General features: G+C 46.1%; 1 protein-coding gene across 1 annotated transcript in view; it reads left to right on the top strand.

Annotated features, from left to right (window-relative positions):
* The window catches only part of wnt6b (wingless-type MMTV integration site family, member 6b), a 129,659-nt gene that overhangs the window by 65,679 nt on the left and 41,868 nt on the right, over positions 1–22,112 (top strand). Inside the window, exon 3 of the mRNA XM_073046175.1 lies at positions 16,033–16,322. Within this exon, the coding sequence (XP_072902276.1) occupies positions 16,033–16,322 (290 nt within the window). The remainder of the gene's footprint in view (positions 1–16,032; positions 16,323–22,112) is intronic.

The raw sequence follows: 22,112 nt of genomic DNA, 5'->3' as shown, positions 1-22,112 counted from the left end.
GGGGGTGATTCACAAGAAGGCTGGCACGATAGTGCAGTGGCTACATGATCGGGGTTTCAGCACCAAATGTAGTATCGAAGTTCGATTCTTCCTGCCGTCTGTTCACCCTGTGACCACGTGGATTTCCTCCAGGTGATCCGTTTCCTCCCATGTACGGGTTAGGGTTAGTAAAGCTGTGGGCACCAGAAGCATGCCAACATTTGCAGTCTGCCCCCAGCACATCCTTGTACTGTGTTGGATATCAAACGATGCATTTCACTGTGTGTTTTGCTGTTTCAATGTACACGTGACAAATAAAACTCATCTTTCAATGGCCAATCAACCTATCAACATGCACATCCACTGTAACTAGTGTCAAGTTGCAGTATCGGTTTTGGCTTAGTATTTCACCTATGCCAGGAAGCAGTGAAAAGCTTGTCTTGCATACTGTTTATACAGATCAGATCATTACACAGTGCATTGAGGTAAAATAAGATGCAGATGAAGTGTAAAAACTACCAAAAAGATGTAGCACAGGTAAACGATAAGGTGCAAGATCAAAACGAGGTAGATTGTGAGGCCAGGAGTGCATCTCATCGTACCAGAGGTCACAGACTCATAGAGCAGAACAGTGCAGAAACAGGCCCTTTGGCCCATCTATCCATGTCAAGCTGTTATTCTGCATAGTCCAATTGACTTGAACCTGAACAATAGCTCTCCATATTCCTCCCATCCATGTACCTATCTAAACTTCTCCCAAATGTTGGAATTGAACCCATATCCACTACTTCTGCTGGCAGCTTGTTCCACACTCGCATCACCTTCTGTGTGTAGAAGATCACCCCCCCCCCCACAGGTTCCCCCTAAATACTTTACCTTTCACCATTAACATATAGTATGATATGTCGTTCTAGTCTCATCCACCTTAGCAGGAAAACTCTGCTTTCGTTTACCCTATCTCTATGCCTGTCCGAGGGTCAGATAACAGTGGCCTATTAACCCATCGAACCCGCACGATCCAAGGAGCCAGAGATTTGTGAGCACGTGGGGGAAACAGTCCAAGGAGCTGCTGAGGCAGACCGGGTCCTGGGAGACGGTGATATTGAACCAGGCGTTCTTTGGAAGTCAGGAGTGAGGCATAAAGTGTGGTGCTTCCGGCTGTTTTATTAAATGTTGCAAAAAGAACAAACAAAGAACAGGACAAAAGAAGGCTAATACCCAGGAAATACTGTAACTTTAAGGTGATTGAAGTAAAGTATAGGGTGGAAATCCGAGGCAGCTTCTTCACACAGAGATTGGTGGGTGTCTGGAAGGAACTGCCAGAGACAGATACACTGGGGGAAGTTAAGAACCTCTAAGATAACCAAATAACCATATAACAATTACAGCACGGAAACAGGCCATCTCGGCCCTTCTAGTCTGTGCCGAACGCTTACTCCCACCTAGTCCCAGTGACCCGCACTCAGCCCATAACCCTCCATTCCTTTCCTGTCCATATACCTATCCAATTTTTTTTTAAATGACAAAATCGAACCTGCCTCTACCACTTCTACTGGAAGCTCATTCCACACAGCTACCACTCTCTGAGTAAAGAAATTCCCCCTCGTGTTACCCTTAAACTTTTGCCCCCTAACTCTCAACTCATATCCTCTTGTTTGAATCTCCTCTACTCTCAGTGGAAAAAGCCTATTCATGTCAACTCTATCTATCCCCCTTACAATTTTAAATACCTCTATCAAGTCCCCCCTCAACCTTCTACGGTCCAAAGAATAAAGACCTAACTTGTTCAACCTTTCTCTGTAACTTAGGTGCTGAAACCCAGGTAACATTCTAGTAAATCTCCTCTGTACTCTCTCTATTTTGTTGACATCTTTCCTATAATTTGGTGACCAGAACTGTACACAATACTCCAAATTCAGCCTTACCAATGCCTTGTACAATTTTAACATTACATCCCAACTCCTAAACTCAATGCTCTGATTTATAAAGGCCAGCATACCAAAAGCTTTCTTCACCACCCTATCCACATGAGATTCCACCTTCAGGGAACTATGCACCATTATTCCTAGATCACTCTGTTCTACTGCATTCTTCAATGCCCTACCATTTACCACGTATGTCCTATTTGGATTATTCCTACCAAAAGGCAGCACCTCACACTTATCAGCATTAAACTCCATCTGCCATCTTTCAGCCCACTCTTCTAACTAAGTCACATGGATGAAAGAAAAATGAAGGACTATGTGGGAGGGAAGGACTAGATTGATCGCAGAGTAGGTTAAAAGGTCGAAACAACATTTTGGGCCAAAGGCCAGAACTGTGCTGCACTGTTCTGCTGAACAACTACACCTTTATGGTTGATTATATAAAATGATAAGCAAACATAGGAAAATTAAACTGCAAGAAAAATACTAGAAAAATAGCAACTCTATGCCCTAAACCAACAGTGCTCACTGGTCAGTATGTAATAATTGACTTATTTTATTTATTTAGTGATATAGTGTGAAGAAGGCCCTCCCAGCCCCTCGAGTCACGCAGCCCCCAATAACCTCCGATAAACTCAATTAGCCCTTACCTGATTATGGTACAATTTACAATGATCAATTATCCTACCTGGCACGTCTGTGGACTGTGGGAGGAAACCGAAATACATGGGGAAAAACCACACATTCCACGGGGAGGATGTGCAGGATCCTTACAGAATGGCGTTGGAATTGAACTCTGAACTCTGAATGCCCCAAGCTGTAATAGTGGCAAGCTAACCGCTACACTACCGTGGCACCACTGTGTGCTGAATGAATTGTTTTCATTTTGTACATCTCTAATATTCTAGATAATTGGGCTGAAACTAGAGCACTGTTTAGCGGTACTGATGATGAGTTACTTACACCGGGAGAGCTACCAGTGCTCTACTTGAGAGCTGACCCTCAAAGTTCAAGGGAAGCCCTTCCATACTGCAACACTGAAGAGTCACCTGAGGTTGTCTAACAAAAACAGAAAGCACTGAAAATACACAACAGGCCAGGCAGCATCTGTGGAAAGAGAAACAATCAAATATTTTGGTTCTGTTCCTTTATCAGTAGCAGACCCAAAAGGTTAATTCAAACACGAGGAAATCTGCAGATGCTGGAAATTCAAGCAACACACACAAAATGCTGGTGGAACACAGCAGGCCAGGCAGCATCTAGAGGAAGAAGCACTGTCGAAGTTTCGGGCTGAGACCCTTCTTCGGGACTAACTGAAAGGAAAGATAGTAAGAGATTTGAAGGTAGGAGGGGGAGGGGGAAATGCGAAATGATAGGAGAAGACCTTTTGCCAATCACCTTTCCAGCTCTCAGCTTCACTCCACCCCCTCCGGTCTTCTCCTATCATTTCACATTTCCTCCTCCCCCTCCCACTTTCAAATCTCTTGATATCTTTCCTTTCAGTTAGTCCTGACGAAGGGTCTCGGCCGGAAACGTTGACAGTGCTTCTCCCTATAGGTTAATTCAGAATCTGAATCAGAATTATTATCACTGACATACGACATGAAATTTTTAGGCTTGTGGAATGAGACTTAGAATTATAGAAATAAATAAATAGTACATTATAAAGGAATAATGAACAATTATGTAATGTTCATTGGTTCATGAACCATTCAGAAATCTGACAGCGGTGGGGGAGAAGCCACTCCTAAAACATTGGGCTCCAGTACTTCCTGCCCGATGTTAGTAATGAGAAGAGGACATGTCCTGGATGGTGAGGGTCTGTAATGAATAATGCTGTCTACTTGAGGCACAACCCTTTGAAAATGTCTCTGATGGCTATGCCCATGATAAAGCTGGCGGAGTCTACAAACACTCTGCTGCTTCTTGCAACCCCCTTCTCTCCCTCTCTCCACAAATACTGAATGACTCCTTGAGTATTTCCAAAAGTTTCTGATTTTATTTCAGATTTCCGGTACGTACAATTTTTTGTTAACCTGCAGTGTTCATTTCACACATGGGACGCAGAGTACTGGTTCACCTGTTCAATATGTCTGTAGTCCTTTCATGAATAACATCAACTTGATTTAGTGGGGTTGCTATGATCAGGGTTCCCAACCTGAGGGCCCACGGACCCCTCGGTTTATGGTAGGGGTCCATGGCATAGAAAAGGTTGGGAACTCATCTGGGTTCAAGCATTGAAGGTGCCCTGAGCTTCCAAAGGTGCTGAGTCCATCCATTGTTGTTGCAACTGACAGCCTGATATTCTCAGCTTTTGTGCTGACATGTGCTTGGGTTGTGGGGACATAGGAGACTGCAGGTGTTGGAATCTGGACCAACAATCTGCTGGAGGAACTCTGCAGGTCAGGCAGCATCTATGGAGGAGAATAAACAGTCGATGTTTTGGGCTGATGAAACGACGACTCTTTATTCATTTCAACTGATGATGCCTAACCTGCTGAGTTTCTCCATCATGTGGTGAGCGTGGCTCTGGATTTCCAGCATCTGCAGAACCTCTTGTAAACACAAGAAATGCAGGAAGTCAATGGCTTGAACAGCATCTGTTGGGAGAGAAGAATTATGCAGGATATTAGGCCTCAATCACTTCAAATCCCTTTCACTCAGCAGAGGCTGCTTGCCTGCTGAGTTCCTCCAGCTGAGTGTTTGTGTGTGGACTTTATTTTGCTGAAGATTATGCAACAGTCATTACGTTAGTTTAAACTGCTAAATTGGCCTAAAATTAATACCACATATACCAATGTAGTGAGACACTATGTTTAGCTTGCCATCCACAGAGATCATTTCAACACATCAGTGCATCTAGGTAGCACAAGGGAAAAGCAATAACAGAATGCAGAGTAAAGTTACAGAGACAGTGCAGTGCAGGAAGATGCAAGGTGTAAAGCCATGGCAAGGTGGATTGTAAGGTAAAGAATCCACCCTAACAGACAAGAGGGCCATTCGCTAGTGGGATAGAAGATGCCCTTGAGCCTTTCAGTCTGTTGTATTTTCAGCCCAGTGGGAGGGGGAGAAGAGAGAATATCTGGGGTGGAGGGGTCCTTGATTATGCTGGCTGTGTTACCGAGGCAGTGAGGAGTTACTATGGACAGAGTCCATGGAAGGGAGAAGTTTTACTGAGGCAATGTGTCGTGGTCCCGTCTGGCAATTCCCCATTACCTCTTTAATTGGGCCCTGACCCCTTTGCCTGATTTCCAATCATTCCCAATTCAGCAAATCACACACACCTGCTTCCCATCAGTAACTGCAGGATAAAAACCCTGGAATCACAACAAGGAACTGCCAGTTCGTTGGTTGACTCAGGTGTGAGTAATCTTGTTTCATGGTTCTTAGGACTGCCAGTTCTAAGTCTAGCATTGCTCCTGGATACCGATTCCACACTTGCTACGTCAATAACACCTCCCAACTCTGTCTCCGTGCCCGTGTTCTGCACTTGGGTTCGTCCACCGCCACACTTGTGTAACAGAACGAACTGGCCATAATGAACCCAGCAGACACGGATCTTGTACAACAGCCCCTCACCTGTCAGGGCTACCTACTGAGTGCCCACGACCAACTACTTAGGGAGGTCACGGTAAACCTTCGGACGCTGTCCACGAATGTACGGAAGGTCAGTGAACAGGTGGACCGAATTTCCACTTCCCTTTCTCTGTCCCCTCCAAGAATACCGATTACCCAAACCACACCACTCGGGATGGTGTCACCCCTGGGATCAGCAACACAGTCCCCTCGAGAGCCATACGTACCCCAGCCCGAACCCTACGCTGGGGACCTATGGAGGTGCTGGGCCTTCCTGTTACAATGCTCTCTGGTCTTTGAGCTACAGCCACGTACCTACCCTTCAGATAAATCCAAGATTGTGTACATCATGGGGCTGTTACAAGGGGATGTCTTGGCCTGGGCAACCACGATATGGGATAACAGACCAGAGGTTTGTCCTCCTTCTCCTCCTCTGTTGCTGAAACGAGGAAGGTCTTTGAACAACCCATTCATGGTAAGGACACCGCTGAACGCTTGCCGACTCTTTGTCAGGGTTCGTGAAGTGCAGCAAGGTACTCCATCAAGTTCTGAAGCTTAGACGCAGACTCAGAGTGGAATGACCAGGCCCTACGGGAGGTGGTTCGACAGGGCCTCTCGGACAAGATAAAGGATGAACTGGCAGTGAGGGACAACACAGACGACACAGACTGTCTGATCTCACTAGCCACTAGATTAGATAATCGACTTCAAGAGCGGCTGAGAGAAAGAACTAGTCTCTCCATTCCTTGAGGAAGTCCATGGTCCACCTTATCAGTCCCACCCAGCTTCCCTTCCCTAGCTGCTCCAAGTGTAGCTCCTGCTCCAACCATCCCCACCACCCTGGGGGAGGAACCAATGCAGCTGTGACGGAACCGGCTCTCCCTAGCCAAACGACTTCGGAGGTGGAGAGCTGGGGATTGTTTCTATTGTGGCCAGCCAGGACATTTCCGGGATATCTGCCCTCACCCGCCAAAAGGGAGGGCTCACCAGTGAAAAAGAGGGTCCTGGTGAGCCGGACAATACTCCCTTCAGCCCTCCAGACTCGGGAGCAGATCCCGGCTACCGTGAATTACCAACGACAGTCTCTGTCCCTATCCGCTTTGATGGATTCCAGTGCCGAGGGTAATCTGCTGGATGAAGACATAGCCTCCCAGGTTGGAATACCTCGCGAGCTGCTAACTACCCCCTGGAGGCCTGGCCCTGGACGGAAAACTGCTGGCTCGGGTGACCCACTGTATGCCGCCCCTGACCTTGATCCAGCAACCATCAGGAGGAGGTACGATTCAGTCTCATTCATTCACCTCAAGCCCTGGTAGTTCTAGAGTATCCATGGCTGGCCCAACACAATCCCCATATTGACTGGTCTACCGGCAGGATAGCCAAATGGAGCCTGCCAACTGTCTGCGGTCAGCCCCATCTCCCAGGGAAGCTACCACGACCCCGCCTGTCCCGGAACACCCGATTTGTCCCGAGTCCCCACAGAATACCATGACCTGGGACCGGTATTCAGTAAACAATGGGCCCTTTTCCTGCCTCCGCACCACCCATATGATTGTGCCATCAACCTTCTCCCCAGGGCCCCGCTACCCACCAGTCGCCTTTTTAACCTATCCCGACCGGAGAGAGAGGCCATGGAGAAGTACATCAGCGAGTCCCTCGCGGCGGGCATTATCAGACCTTCATCTCCCCGGTAGGCGCTGGTTTCTTCTTTGTAGAAAAGAAGGACGGGTCGCTTCATCCTTTTATTGATTGTAGAGACCTAAACAGTATAACAGTTAAGAATAAGTACCCTCTACCCCTCATTAGTTTGGCTTTTGAACCACCATCTTCTCAAAGCTGGACCTTTGTAACGCCTACCATCTAGTCAGGGTAAGGGAGGGGGGACAAGTGGAAGATGGCCTTTAATACACCTCTGCGCCACTTTGAATATTTGATCATGCCGTTTGGCCTCACCAGTGCTCCCGCCATTTTTCAAGCTCTCATCAATGACATACTGAGGGACTTTATTAATCAGTTCGTATTTGTTTACCTCGATGATATCCTGATATTTTCTAGAACCCCCCGAGAACACATTCACCATGTCCATCAAGTCCTTCAGAGACTGTAGGAAAACCAATTATTTGTGAAGGCAGAGAAATGTGAGTTCCATGTTCCTTTGGTCAGTTTCCTGGGTTATATCATCGAGAGCGGGCAGGTGAGAGCAGACCCCGAGAAGATCCGGGCAGTGGGAAAATGGCCCAGGCCCACGACCCACAAACAACTTCAATGATTCCTGGGGTTTGCAAACTTCTACTGCCGATTTATCAGAGACTACAGTCGAGTGATGGCCCCCCATTACGGGCTTACCTTGCCTACTACCCCCTTCTGTTGGGACTCCAAAGCTGACTCGACGTTCACCGACCTGAAGAGACATTTCACCACCGCTCCCATCCTGGTCCATCCGGACCCAGCCCATCAATTCATTGTCAAGGTGGACGCCTCTGACTCCGGGATAGGAGCAGTCCTGTCCCAACGATCAAGTTCTGACGAAAAGCTTCACCCCTGCGCCTTCTATTCTTGTCGACTGTCCCCCGCCGAGCGGAATTACAACGTGGGGAATCGGGAACTCCTGGCGGTCAAACTAACATTGGAAGAATGGAGGCACTGGCTGGAGGGGGCAGAACAACTGTTTGTGGTATGGACTGATCGTAAAAACCTGGGGTATATTCAGAATGCTAAATGTTTGAACTCCCACCAGGCCCATTGGGCGTTAATTTTTGGATGGTTCAAGTTTTCCCTCACATACCGTCTGGGGTCCAAGAACAGGAAGCTGGACGTGCTCTCCTGCCAATACAACTCCAAGGAGGACACTTCCAGCCCAGGGACTGTCCTCCCACTATCCTGCGTGGTTGTCACCCTCACTTGGGAGATCGAGTCCAAAGTAAAAGAAGCCCAACAGGATGACCCCGACCCCGGCAATGGACCCGGTGATTGCTTGTATGTGCCCGTTTCCATCAGGTCCCAGGTTTTTCAATGGGGGCACATGTCTCAGTTCGCCTGCCATTCTAGGAGTGATTGGACACTAGCACTCCTGGAAAAGCACTTTTGGTGGCCGTCCATGGAGGTGGATACCCATTCCTATATCTCGGCATGTTCCATCTGTGGGGAAAGCCTCTCATCAGCCACCTGGGGGGTTACTTCATCCCCTACCTGTCCCTGGTCGCACATCGCCCTAGACTTTGTCACCGGTCTACCCCCCTTCACATGGGAACACAACCGTACTCACTGTGGTAGATCGGTTCTCCAAGGCAGTGTACTTTGTGGCCGTCCCTAAACTCCCTTCCTCTCAAGAAACTGCAGATCTGCTCGTCCGCCATGTCTTCTGCCTCCACGGAATCCCCGCAGATATCGTCTCCGATCGAGGTCCCCAGTTCATCTCACATGTTTGGAAGGCCTTTGGTCAAGCCTTAGGTGCATCTGTCAGCCTGTCATCCAGCTTCCACCCCCAGAAGAATGGGCAGATGGAACGGGTCAACCAAGACCTGGAGGCAATGCTACGTTGTGTAACGGCAAACAACCCGTCGACCTGGAGCGACCATCTCCAGTGGGTTGAGTACGCCCACAACTCCCTGGTCTCTGCCATTGGAAGGTCTCCATTCGAGTGTTCCCTGGGGTACCAACCCCCACTGTTCCCCGTGCAAGAAGAGGAGATTGCAGTACCATTGGTTCAGGACCATATCGATCGGTGCCTTAAGGTTTGGGAGGAGACACGCATGGCCCTACTCAGATCAGCAAAACGCAATAAGAAGATGGCCGACCGACACTGGCGCCTGAGTACCAACCGGGGCAGATGGTGTAGCTTTCATGCAACGACATCCCACTCAAGAATGAGCATAAGAAACTCGTCCCTCACTTCCTAGGACCATTCAAGGTCGAAAGTGTTATCAATCCCGCAGCGGTCCGCCTAAAACTGCCAAAACCTATGCACATCCACCCGGCTTCCCATGTTTCCCAGTTAAAGCCAGTTTCTGTCAGCCCCTTGTGCCCCCGGCTGAGACTCCCCCACCTACCCGTATCATCGGAAACCATCCGGCATACACCGTCTGAAGACGACTGGATGTGTGCCGTATGGGCAGGGGTTTCCAATACCTGGTGGACTGGGAAGGGTACAGTCCAGAAGAGCGTTCCTGGGTCACCCGCTCCTTCATCCTAGACCCGTCCCTCATCCACGATTTTCCGCAGGCCATCCAGACAGGCCTGGAGGATTGCCGGGAGGTTCCTGTTGAGGGAAGGGTACTGTCACGGTCCCTTCTGGCAATCGCCCACCTGGCTATTTACCTCAGGAATTGGGCCTCAATCCCCTCGTTTAGTTTCCAATCATTCCCAGGTTCCACTAACTGCACACACCTGCTTTCCATCAGCAAATGCAGTATAAAAACCCTGTGAGCACAAGGAGCTGCCAGTTTGTTGGTTGACTCCGGAGTGAGTAACTGTGTTTCATGGATCTTAGGGCTGCTTGTTATAAGTCTAGCATCGCTCCTGGATACTGATTCCATGCTCGCTATGTCATTAACGCCTCCTGACTCTGTGCCCGTGTCCTGCCCTTGGGTTTGTCCACCGCCACGCTTGCTGCACACAGTGAGGATTTACTGTAGATGGAGTCCGTGGAAGGGCGCTGTTTTACTGAGGCAGAGAGGAGTATAGACAGAGTGAAGGGAGGAGTTGTACTGAGGCAGTGAGGAGTTACTATAGACATTGTCCTTAGAAAGGCAGGCATTTTTTGCCTGATTCAACTCTTTGATGCCAACCAAGATGTCTATTCAGGCTAATCCTATTTGTCTGCATTTGGCCCTTGTTCCTCTAAAAGTTTTGTATCCATGTATCTGTACTTTTAAATATTGTGAATACGGGAAAATCTGCAAATGCTGGAAGCCTAAAGCAATAGACACAGAATGCTTACGGAACTCAGCAGGCCTGACTGCATCCATGGAAATGAATAATAAATCGGTGTTTTGGACTGAGACGTTTCTTCATGAATACTGTAGCTGGAAGAGATCTAATCTAATGATCTGGGAATATATCAGCAGTTAATTCAGTTGATTAAATGACTTCAGAACGTGGAACTGCAAAAAAAGATTTATCTTGTTCTCTTGGTGTACTTTGAGATGGGTTACAGCAGCAGAAGACCACGAACGTTCATTAGGTGGCCACTTATATTAAGTACAGGAGTTACCCACTGTGTGGCCTCTGAGCAGAATGTAGAAAACAGCACAGGAACAGCCATGAGGTTGCGTCAGGTTATTTAGATGAGTAATCAAATGCCTAATTAACCTATTTTGTTCAACATGCACATTGTCCGTAACCCACCATCCTCTGCATATCATGATAGCCTCTGAAACACCTCTATAGTATCTGCCTCCATTACCAGCGCTGGCAGCACATTCCAGACACCCCACCCTCTCTGTAAAAAAAACTTGTCCTTGAGTGTGTGCCTTGAGTATTAGATATTTCTGCACGGGGAGAATGATACCAGCTACCTGCTCTATCTATGCCTCCCATAATCTCGATCAGATCCCCCCTCAGCCTCTGCCACTCCAGAGAAAACACCCCAAGCTTGCTCACCCTCACTGGTGAAATGCCCCACATTCAGTATTTACTCTCCCTGGCTGGCCACACTGACCTCGCTTGCGGCCGTGAGCCGTGGCTGGGGGAACGAATGCTTTGCCATCTTTGTTTTTGTGATGACTGCTGCCGGTTGGTGTGTTGGTGAAGGCACAGGATGGAGCTTGGCTGTGGATACCTGCACTGCTGAAACTCCAGACTGTCTGGCTCCAGTGAACTAATCACTCACTCGTGCCGAGTTCCCAGGTGCTACTTAAAAGGGCTCTAGCCTACTTAGGTCACCTTATCAATATACCAGATTTAGTGACGTCGTTGCACCAGGGGCTATCTTGACACGTCCTGCTCAGAAGGAATTGCTGTATCCTGCTCACTGACCCTTGACCTATCCATTTCTCGCAATCTTGAAAACTGTGTCACTGAGGACAAGTCTGTACCTGTTTCCTCCTCATCGTTGCTTGTCACTGGGTTCTAGTTACAGACGTGGGAGACGAATTAGCATTTGTTAGCTTGTGGCGTAAGCTTTAATCTATAGGCCTGGTCAAGACTTGTTTCATGCTTGTCCAGTGCACTAAGATGAATATCATAAACACAAGAGACTCTGCAGGTGCTGGAAATCCAGAGCAGCACACTCAAAATGCTGGAGGGTCTCAGCAGGTCAGGCAGCATCTGCGGAGAGGAATAATCAGTATTTCTGAGCAAGGCCCTTCATTAAGTCCAATGGTGGGTTTGTGGGTGGGAAGTAGTGGAAGCAGAGGCAGTTTGGTGGAGTTTAAGAGGCTTTTAGGTAGACAGATGAATATGAAGGGAATGGAGGGATATGGATGAAACACAGGAGGAGGCATCAAAATCAGCAAAACATTGTAGGCTGAATGGCCTGCCAAGTCCGTGTACTAATCTCTCTCTCTCTCTCCTGCCCTCCCTCTCCCTCATTTAGATACTCTTACAAACTATCACCGTTCGGTCGGTGCTCATTTGCCTTATTACCGCCTCGTGTACCTCACCGTGGGAGTTTGTCCAGTTGTGCTGACTCACAAAGGAATACAGCAGCAAAGCAGGCCTTCATCTTAGCTCACCCCTGCTGACCATGGTGCCCACCAAGCTAGTCCTACTTATCCATTCTTGGCCCCTATCCCTCTAAAAACTTCCTATCCATGTACTGAAATAATTGTTTTTCCAATGTTGTTATTGTACCTACCTCAACCACTCTCCTACACTCCAAGAAATAAATTCCTGACCTGTCCATCCTCTCCCTATAACCCATATACTCATGACCTGGCAACGTGCTTGTTAATCTTCTTTGCATTCTGTCCAGCTTAATGATGTCTTTCCTCCAACAGGGTGACCAAAACTGTACACAATACTCATGTGTGGACTCATTAACATCTAGAACAACTGTAACAAAGAACATAGAACTGTACAGCACAGTATCAGTCTTTTCACCCACAATATTGAGCTGATCTTTTAACCTACTCTAACCCTTTCCTCCCCCAGATTCCTCCATCTTTCTTTCATTCATGTGTCCAAGAGCTTCCTAGATGTGTCTAATGTATCTGACTCTAAGACCACCCCTGATTCCGCCACTCTCTGTGTAAAAATCTACCTCTGACATCCCCCCCCCACCTATATTTTCACCCAATCACCTTAAAATTATGTTCCTCTGTATTAGCCAATTCCATCATGGGAAGAGGTCTGTCCACTCTATCAAGTCACCTCTCCCATAATGTAACATAATGTCTCAATTCCTATACTCAATGGCCTCAGCGATAAAGGCCTTCTTCACCACCCTGTTGGATGAATGTCCTGCTAATCCGCCTTTGGTGCTGGGTTGCCTTCTCTGATATTATGTGCTTCAGTTAAGAAATCTGGGATGCTTAAGGCCATAAGAATATCAGAATCAGAATCTCAATTCAGTTTACTTTCACTGATATATGTTGCAAAGTTTGTGATTTTGCAGCAACGTAGCGCAACGAGTAAAAATTATTATAAATTACAATAAGTATAAAACGATAAATAAATAGTGTTAGAAAGAGAGAAAAATGTGACATAATGTTCATGGTCTATTATGAAATCTGATTGTGGTGGACAAGAAGCTGTCCACAAATCATTGAGTGTGTGTCTTCAGGATCTTGTGCTTCCTCCCTGAAGACATGTCCTGGATGGTGAGGATCCTTTCTGACGGACGCTGCCTTCTTGAGCTATCACCTTTTGAATCATGGTGGGAGGCTAGTGCCCATGGTGCAGCTGACTGAGTTGATAACCCACTGCCATTTTTTTCTGATCCTGTGCATCGCTATAAAAGAGATAAAATGAGATTAGCTTCATTTGTCACATGTTCATCAAGATATACAGTGCAATGTGTCATTTGCGTTGTCAAATCAGCGAGGGTTGTGCTGGGGGGGGGGGGGTGGGGGCAGCCTGCAAGTGTCACCACACTTCTGGCACCAATATAGCATGCCCACACTATCCCATATTTTGTTGGAATTTGGGAGGAAACTGGAGCATCTGGAGGAAACCTACATGTGCATGGGGAGAACACAGAAACTCTATACAGATAGTGGCAGTAATTGAACCCTAATCTTACAACTGACACTGTAAACCAATGTACTAACTGGTACACTGCCATGCTGGCCCAATAGGAGCCCCAATAGGACAACATTAAGCTTTCTCCACATTCATTAACATCAGAACAGGGAGACAAAAGCACAATTCCCTGGCAGTGGAGCTACAGGTAGATTGTGAAGTAAGTGTTTGGCCCACTTGTCTTCATCGCCCAGGCACTGAGTAGAAGAGTTGGGATGTTACATTATAACTGTGTAAGGCCTTCATGAGACCACACTTGGAGTATTGTATATTCTGGTTCCTGAAGGTTGTTATAGCCGGGGATGATAATGGGGACAAGCTCCCACTATCTATTAAATGTCCCAATGGCGTGTGTCTCAAACAGCCTCTGACAACCAAGTCCAGCTCCTGGCCTTCACGTGTGGCTTAGCTGCTAAGACCGGTGGAACCATTTCTACAGACAGGAGAAGGGGCAAAGGTGGGTTACTGGTGCCTTAAAAATGGTTGCTTCAGGCAGCTGGAACTTGTCAGCTCTTCTAGGAGAAGGAAAATTCTGATCTGAAACCTCCGCTGCCTTGCAGCTAAACTTACTCATGTGGAAGGTTTCGGAAGTAAAACTCAAGGAAAAATCTGGAGTTGGAGTCTGAAAGGCTGTCCTACATTGAGTTCGACATGACTGGCAACTTCTGCAATGCTGCTGGTGCCAGACTGTATTGGCCTCTCTCTGCTATTCGTCTGGATTCAACAGCCGCGTGGAGAGCAGGAGCCTGTTGCATGGGCACCGGCTTGCTCTCCATATCGTACTGCCCTGGCTTGCGTATCACGTAGGTGGATGTAGAAAAGGTTAACAAGAATATCAGCAGGGTACCGTTATAGGGAGAGCCCAGACAGATTGGGGCTGTTTACCCTGAAGTGAAAGTGGGTGAGAGATGACATGAAAGAGGGGTTCATATCATGACGGCAATTGGAATTGTCACGTCTAAATTTAAGGGCATGTTTAAGGTGAGGGTGGGGGTAGGGGATCTGTTTAAAGAATGTCTGAGGAACAAGCTTTTCACACAGAGGATGGTGAGGGGATGGGTGTCATATGGAATGAATTGCCAAAGGAAGTGGTGGGGGTGGGTCAAATTACACCATCTAAAGGACATTTGGATGGGTACATGGACCATATCACCGTAAGATATAGGTGCAGAATTAGGCCATTCAGCCCATTGAGCCTGCTCTTCTATTTGATTATAGCTGATTTATTTTCCCTCTCAAGCCCTTTCTCCTGCCTTCTAACCATAGCCTTTGAAACCCTTACCAATCACGAACCTATCAACCTCTGCTTTAGAATGACAGACCCCATAGCTGTCTGTGGCAATGAATTCTACACATCCATCACCTTCCGGCTAAAGAGATTCCTTCTCATCTCTGTCCTAAATGGACATAGATAGGAAAGGGTTAACATGGGTGAATTGGATTAGTTATCTGTAGGGTCTGTTTCTGTGTTGTATAACTCTATGATTATTCTAGGAAAGACATGGTTAAACAGAAGAGGACATAGAAAAGATCACAGAAAAGATTTACAAGGCTGCTGTCAGTACTAGAGGGCCTGAGATATAGGGAGAAATAGGCCAGGCTAGATCTTCATTCGCTGGAAGCTGGGCAAGTGAGGGGTGAACTTATAGAAATGTATAAAATTATGAGAGGCGGATGGTATTGTGGATGGTAACAGTCTTTTCCCCACAGATGGGAGACCAAAACTAAGGGGTTTAGGATGAGAGGGTGGAGGTTTAAAAGGGACTTGATTAGCAGTGTTTTTCACTGAGGGTGACAAGCTGCGACAGGTACAATACTATAGCTAAGAAGCACCTGGCTAGGTACAATATGTTGTGGAGTGGGGCTCGGGAGGAATGGGCTGAAAGCAGGAGATTGGATCCAGCTGTGGTCAGTGTGGACTGGCTGGGTGGAACTGTCAGTATCCATGCTGCATTGCTCTACGGCTCTGTGACCATCTCCTTGTCGAGTCCCTTAATATCCAGATACCAATTGTACAATCAAGCCCAATGCAGCCCTCTGGGATGGAGCGTTCCTAAGGCCCCCTATGAGTGAAGACATTTCCTTGCATCTCATCCTAAACGAGTCCCTTATGAGTGAAAACAATTCCTCATCTTGTCACTTACCAGTAAAGAAATTTCTTTTAACTCTTTTTAAACCTTGTCCCTTACAAGTAAAGAAATTTCTTCTCATCTCAGTTTAAAACGTGCCCCTTGTTCTGAAACTCTCCCCCCGGTCCGAGACACATCCTCGCTGTATTGAGCCTGAGGACATTCCCTGTGAATTGTAAATGTACTTGCTGCATCTCCTGACCATTGGTGCTGTATTTGTGTCTTCCACCCCTCCACCACAGATATCCGAGAAACGGCCTTCGTCTACGCCATCACCTCAGCCGGAGTGACCCATGCCGTCACCCAGGCCTGCAGCATGGGTGAGCTGCTGCAGTGTGGCTGTGACCGCTCCAGGACCAGGTCACCGCCCGCGCCCACTGCGGGTTCCAGCGCATGGGAGTGGGGCGGCTGCGGAGATGATGTGGAATTTGGCTACGAGAAGTCCAAGCAGTTCATGGATGCAAGGAGGAAGAAGGGCAAGAGTGACATCAGGACGTTGGTCGACCTGCACAACAATGAAGCTGGGCGTCTGGTGAGTGTCCGCGGGCACTGCTGTCTGTGGTCTTTCATAGGGACAGCGCACAGTGTACATTTACAGACATGCAGTTCCTGCCCTGCTGGAAGGAGACCCTGAACTCAGCCTAACTGCAGCTGTGTTGTCAGCAGTTATGGGCCTCTTACTGAAGAAAGATCAGAGGAGGTTCACAAGTATGACCCCGGGATTGAAAGAGTTAATGAATGAGGTGTTTTTGATGGCTCTAGTCCTCTACTTAATGGAGTTTAGGAGAATGAGGGGGAATCTCATTGGTAACTTATCGAGTATTGAAAGGCCTAAATAGAGTGGATGTGGAGGTTATGTTTCCTACAGTGGGGGAGTCTAGGACCAGACGGCACAGCCTCAGAATAGAACAATGTTTCTTTAGAACAGAGATGAGGAGGTATTTCTTTAACCAATGGGGGGGGGGGGGGGGAGAAATAAATCTGTGGAATTTATTGCCATAGACTTTGGCTGTGAAGACAAATCACTGGATATATTTAAAGTAGATGTTGATAGGTTCTTGATTAGTATGGGAATTAAAGGTTACAGGGAGAATACAGGAGAATGGGGGTTAGAGGGATTACAAATCAGGCATGTTGGAATAACGGAGTAGACTCAATGGGTTAAATAACCTAATTCTGCTCCTATGTCTTATGGTCTTATGTATAAAAATCCATGAGACATATCCTCATCTGCAAAGGATCTGGGAATACAGATCCATAATTCCTTGAATGTAGCATCACACGTAGATACGATCTTAGAGATTTCAGCACATTGGCCTTCAGAAATCAAAGTATTGAGTACAGGACAAACAAGAGAAAGCTGGCAGATGCTGGAAATCCAAGCAACACACACTAAATGCTGGAGGAACTCAGCAGGCCAGGCAGCGTCTATGGAAAAGAGTACAGTTGACATTTTAGCCCGAGACCGTTCATCAGGATCCTTCATTGGTAATGAGTACAGGAGTTGGGATAGATGTTATGTTGAAGTTGTATATGTCATCAGCAATATCTAATTGCAGTCTTGTGTGCAGTTCTGGTCACCTACCTACTGGAAAGACATCAATAAGATTGAAAGAGTACGGAGAAAATTTGTAAGGATGTTACCTCGTCTTGAGGACCTGAGCTATAGGTTAGGACTATATTCCCTGCAACGTAGGAGGATGAGGGGAAATTTAATAGAGGTTTACAAAATTACGAGGGGTATAGATAGGGTAAGTGCAAACAAGCTTTATCCACTGAAGTCTGGTAAAACTAGAATGAGAGATCATCGGTTAAGGGTAAAGGCTGAAGTACCCAGGACACCTCCAGAGAGCGGTGTCTCAGAAAGGAAGCTTCCATTATTAAGGACTTCAGCACCCAGGGCATGCCCTTTTCTCACTGTTACCATCAGGTAGGAGGTACAGAAGCCTGAAGGCACACACTCAGTGATTCAGGAACAGCTTCTTCCCCTCTGCCAGCTGATTTCTAAATGGACATTGAATCTTTGGACACTACCTCACTTTTTTTTTCTATACAGTATTTCTGTTTTTGCACTTTTTTAATCTATTCAATTTTCATATGCTATAATTGATTTACTTATTTATTACTACTTTTTATAAAGTGTATTTCTTCTTATTATTTTTTCTCTGCTAGATTAGGTATTGCATTGAACTGCTGCTACTAAGTTAACAAATTTCACGTCACATGCCGGTGATAATTAACCTAATTCTGATTCTGAAATATTGAAAGCGATATTAGGAGGAACTTATTTACTAAGAGAGTGGTACAAATGTGGAACGAGCTGCCAGTGGAAGTGGTGGATGTGGGTTCGATTTCAACATTTAAGAAAAGTTTAGATGAGTACATGAATGGAGGGGTATGGAGGGCTATGATCTGGGTGCAGGTCGATAAGACTGTGCAGAATAATAGTTTGGAATGGACTAAGTAGTTTGAAGGGCCTGTTTCAGTGCTATAGTGTTTTATGACTTTATGACCTTCTGACCATAAGACATAGGAACAGAATTAGGCCTTTTGGCCCATAGAGTCTGCTCTGCCATTCCATCATGGCTTGATAAGCATGTTAAGAAGGTGTATGCCGTGTTGGCCTTCATTAGTTGGGGGACTGAGTTCAAGAACTGTGAGGTAATGTTGTGGTTTAAGAAAACCTTGGTTAGAGCATACTTGGAATATGCTGTTCAATCTGGTCATTATAGGAAGAATGTGGAGGCTTTGGAGAGGGTGTTGAGGAGATTTATTCAAGTCAAGTTAAGTGAAGTCAACTTTTATTATCATTTCAACCATAACTGCTGGTACAGTGCATAGTAAAAATGACACAACATTTCTCAGGACCATGGTGTTACATGACACAGTACAAAAAACTAGACTGAACTACGTAATAAAAACAACACAGAGAAAGCTACACTAGACTACAGGCCTGCACTGGACTGCGTAAAGTGCACAGAAACAGTGCAGGCATTACAATAAATAATAAACAGGACAATAGGGCAAGGTGTCAGTCCAGGCTCTGGGTATTGAGGAGTCTGATAGCTTGGGGGAAGGTTTACAAGGTTGCTATAGGGCATGTCTTATGAACATAGGTGGAGCAAGCTAGGGCTTTTCTCTTTGGAAAGAAGGGAGATGAGAGAACTTGGTGTACAAGGGATAAACAGTATGTATCACTTAAATACTCCAGGTCAGATATTGCTAATTTGAGGGACATAATTTTAAGGCCATTGAAGCAAAGTATAAGGGGGATATCACTGGTAGGTTTTTCACTCAGAGTGGTGGATTTGTGTAACGCTTTTCCAGGGTGATGACAGAAGGAGCTACATTAGAGCCAATTAAGAAACTCTTAGGTAGATACGTTAATGAAAGAAAAATAGAGGGCTATGTTGGATGAAAGGGTTAGATTGATCTTAAAGTGGGTTAAGATGTTGGAACAACATCACGGAGCAAAAGGCAAACTGATGCACCATCAATAACTCTCGGAGATGTGAGTTAAGGTAGGCTTTTATTGGCTGGAAGAAAGCACCGTCAGCAGCAAGCGACCACCACACAACATCCTGGAGACTGAGGGAGGAGCAGTGCCTCCATTCGCCTTTATACAGGGGTCTGTGGGAGGAGCCACAGGAGCAGTCAGCAGGGGGCGTGTCCAGACAGGTATATGTAGTTCACCACACAAGCATTGTGCTGTAATGTTCTATGTTAAGTGATTTTCACTTCATCTCCATTCTCCCACCTTCTCCCCATAGCCCTTAACCAAGAACCTATCAATCTCTACCTTAAAGACTTGGCCTCCAGAGTCCGCTTTAGCAACGAATTCGACCCTCTGGCTGAAGAAATTCCTCCAGATCTCAGTTCTAAAGGGACATCCCTTTATTCTGAGACTGTGTCCCGCCGTGCTATCCGTTAGGCTGCACATGGAGGATTGTGTGTAATTCTGTTCCATTTGCAGGAAAGATGTGGAGGCTTTGGAGAGGGTTCAGAAGAGGTTTGCCAGGATACTGCCTGGATTATGAGCTATAAGGAGAGGTTGGTCAAACTTGGATTGTTTTCTCTGGAGGCTGTGTGGAGTCCAGATTGTCATAGACTCAGTAAACAATCACAATCCTTTTCACAGGCTTGAAATTAAACACCGGAAAACATGCGATTAAGGTGATAGGAAGTGGGGGGGGGGGGAGTTTAAAGATGTGTGGGCAAGTTATTTTTTTACACAGAGTGCGGTGGGTGTCTGGAATGGGCTTCCAACAATGGGTGTTAGAAGTAGATATGATTGAAGTGTTCAGCTAGGCACATGAACATGCTGGAAATGGATGGATTTGATCAAGGGCAGCCAGAGGAGATATAGTTTAATTTGCTATCATGCTGTAAAGGACCTGCTCTATGTACTATGTTCTATGTTCTAGGTACTATGTAAAGTCCTTCAAAGTATCCTGACGAAGAGTCTCAGCCCAAAGTGTCAACTGTTTATTCCACTCCATAGATACTGCCTGATCTGCTAAGTTCCTCCAGCACTTTGAGTGTGTTTCTCTGGATTTCCAAATCTTCGGAATCTCTTGTGTCTATGTTCTATATTCTGTATAGCTTCTCTAAGGTCACCAGGACATTGTGTGAGCAGTGGTGGACACTACAGTATGGGGAGGGGTAGATATTTTGACCATAGGAGGAGTATGGAAAGATACTTTGGATACTGAAGATGAATTCTGATGAAATTTAAGAAATTAAACTTTGGTATTTTGAAGGTAAAGGGGTGAGTTGATTGGAACCTTTTTGGTAGAGTTGTCTGACTGGATAGAGATGAAATATTTCCCTGGACTTAGGGGAAGAAAGTAAAAAAAAATTGAGCCAGGGCTCGAAGCAGTGAAGTGAGAATGCACACTGAGGTTGGTGGGACCTCGGAACTCCCTCTCACAAGTAGTAGTAGATACCAGGGTAATCCTTATACTTGGGAAGAGGGTCCCCACCACTCTGTACCTTCAGCAACTGGCCTCATTTACATCTGAAAATGACAGGATTCTAAAAACATTGAACACCATAGCACTGTACAAGACCTTCAGGCCACAGCTTGTGTCGACTTTTTAACCTACTCTGAGATCAATCTAACCATTCACACTGCCCTCCATTTTCTATCATCCATGTGACTGCCTAAGAGTTTCTTAAGTCCCTAATGTATTTGCCTCTGACATCACCCCTGAACCAGAATCAGAATCAGGTTTAATATCATTGGTATATGTCATGAAATTTGTTGTTTTACGGCAGAAGTACATCACAATGTATAATAATAAATAAAACTAGAAATTACAATAGGAAATATATATACTGTATATAAATTAAATCAAGTAAGTCATGCAAAAAGAGAGCCAAAAAAAAGAGGAAAAAGTAGTAAGGTAGTTCATGGGTTCATTACCCATTCAGAAATCTGGTGGCAGGGCATTCTACACACCCTCCATTCTGTGTAAAACCTCACCTATACTTTAACGCAATCACCTTCAAATTATGCATCCTTGGGAAAAATATCAGGCTGTCCACATATTTTGATAATATATTTACTTTGACTTTCATCAAGCCAGCAATTTTGTAACTTGGACAAGGATGCTTCTGGCTTCTCCTTGGACCCAACAAGGCCACCAAGAGGCAACTCTCGCTGGAGGGGCCATTGAAGAGCAGGAAACCAGGGGATGTTACAGTCAAATGAACTGAGCTGAAATGAGGAGGGATGAGCAGAACTATATTCCTTGCACATAACTGTGAAATATAAAGAAAGATGATTAAATGATTAAGAACAGGAGGGACGGGTATAACATTCAACAGTAATGAGCAGACGCGGTATGGAACATGATGGGGCCATGCTAATGTCATCCAAGGAATGCAGCCAGTCGGCACTGAATAATGTAGGGCTGTTAATGTTAGATTAATATCTCAGGAGTTCTGCTGCATTACCTTCAGGGCCCATTATATACTTGTTTCTCTACTCTTCTTGGAAAGTGTCACTGAAACAATGTCTCCTTCCCTTGGGGGAATGGGATTACGAGTGGAGTCCACAGCGGCTCAAACTATTCGGCCTCTATAAGAGTAACAAGCCACTTTTCCCCACCAAATGATCTCCACAGACGTCTAACATATCGAACAGAGAACATAGAACAGTATAGGCCCTTCAGCCCACAACTTTATGCCAGTATTTTAACCTACTCTAAGATCAAGCAAACTCTTCCTTCCCCCATAGCCCTCCATTTTTCTTTCATCTATGTACCTATCTAGAAGTCTCTTGCTATCTCTAATGTATCTGCCTCTACCACCATCTCAG

This window comes from Hemitrygon akajei, chromosome 5 (assembly GCF_048418815.1).
Source record: "Hemitrygon akajei chromosome 5, sHemAka1.3, whole genome shotgun sequence".
In the NCBI taxonomy this organism is placed as follows: domain Eukaryota; kingdom Metazoa; phylum Chordata; class Chondrichthyes; order Myliobatiformes; family Dasyatidae; genus Hemitrygon; species Hemitrygon akajei.
This window is presented reverse-complemented; position numbering and strand designations above follow the sequence as displayed.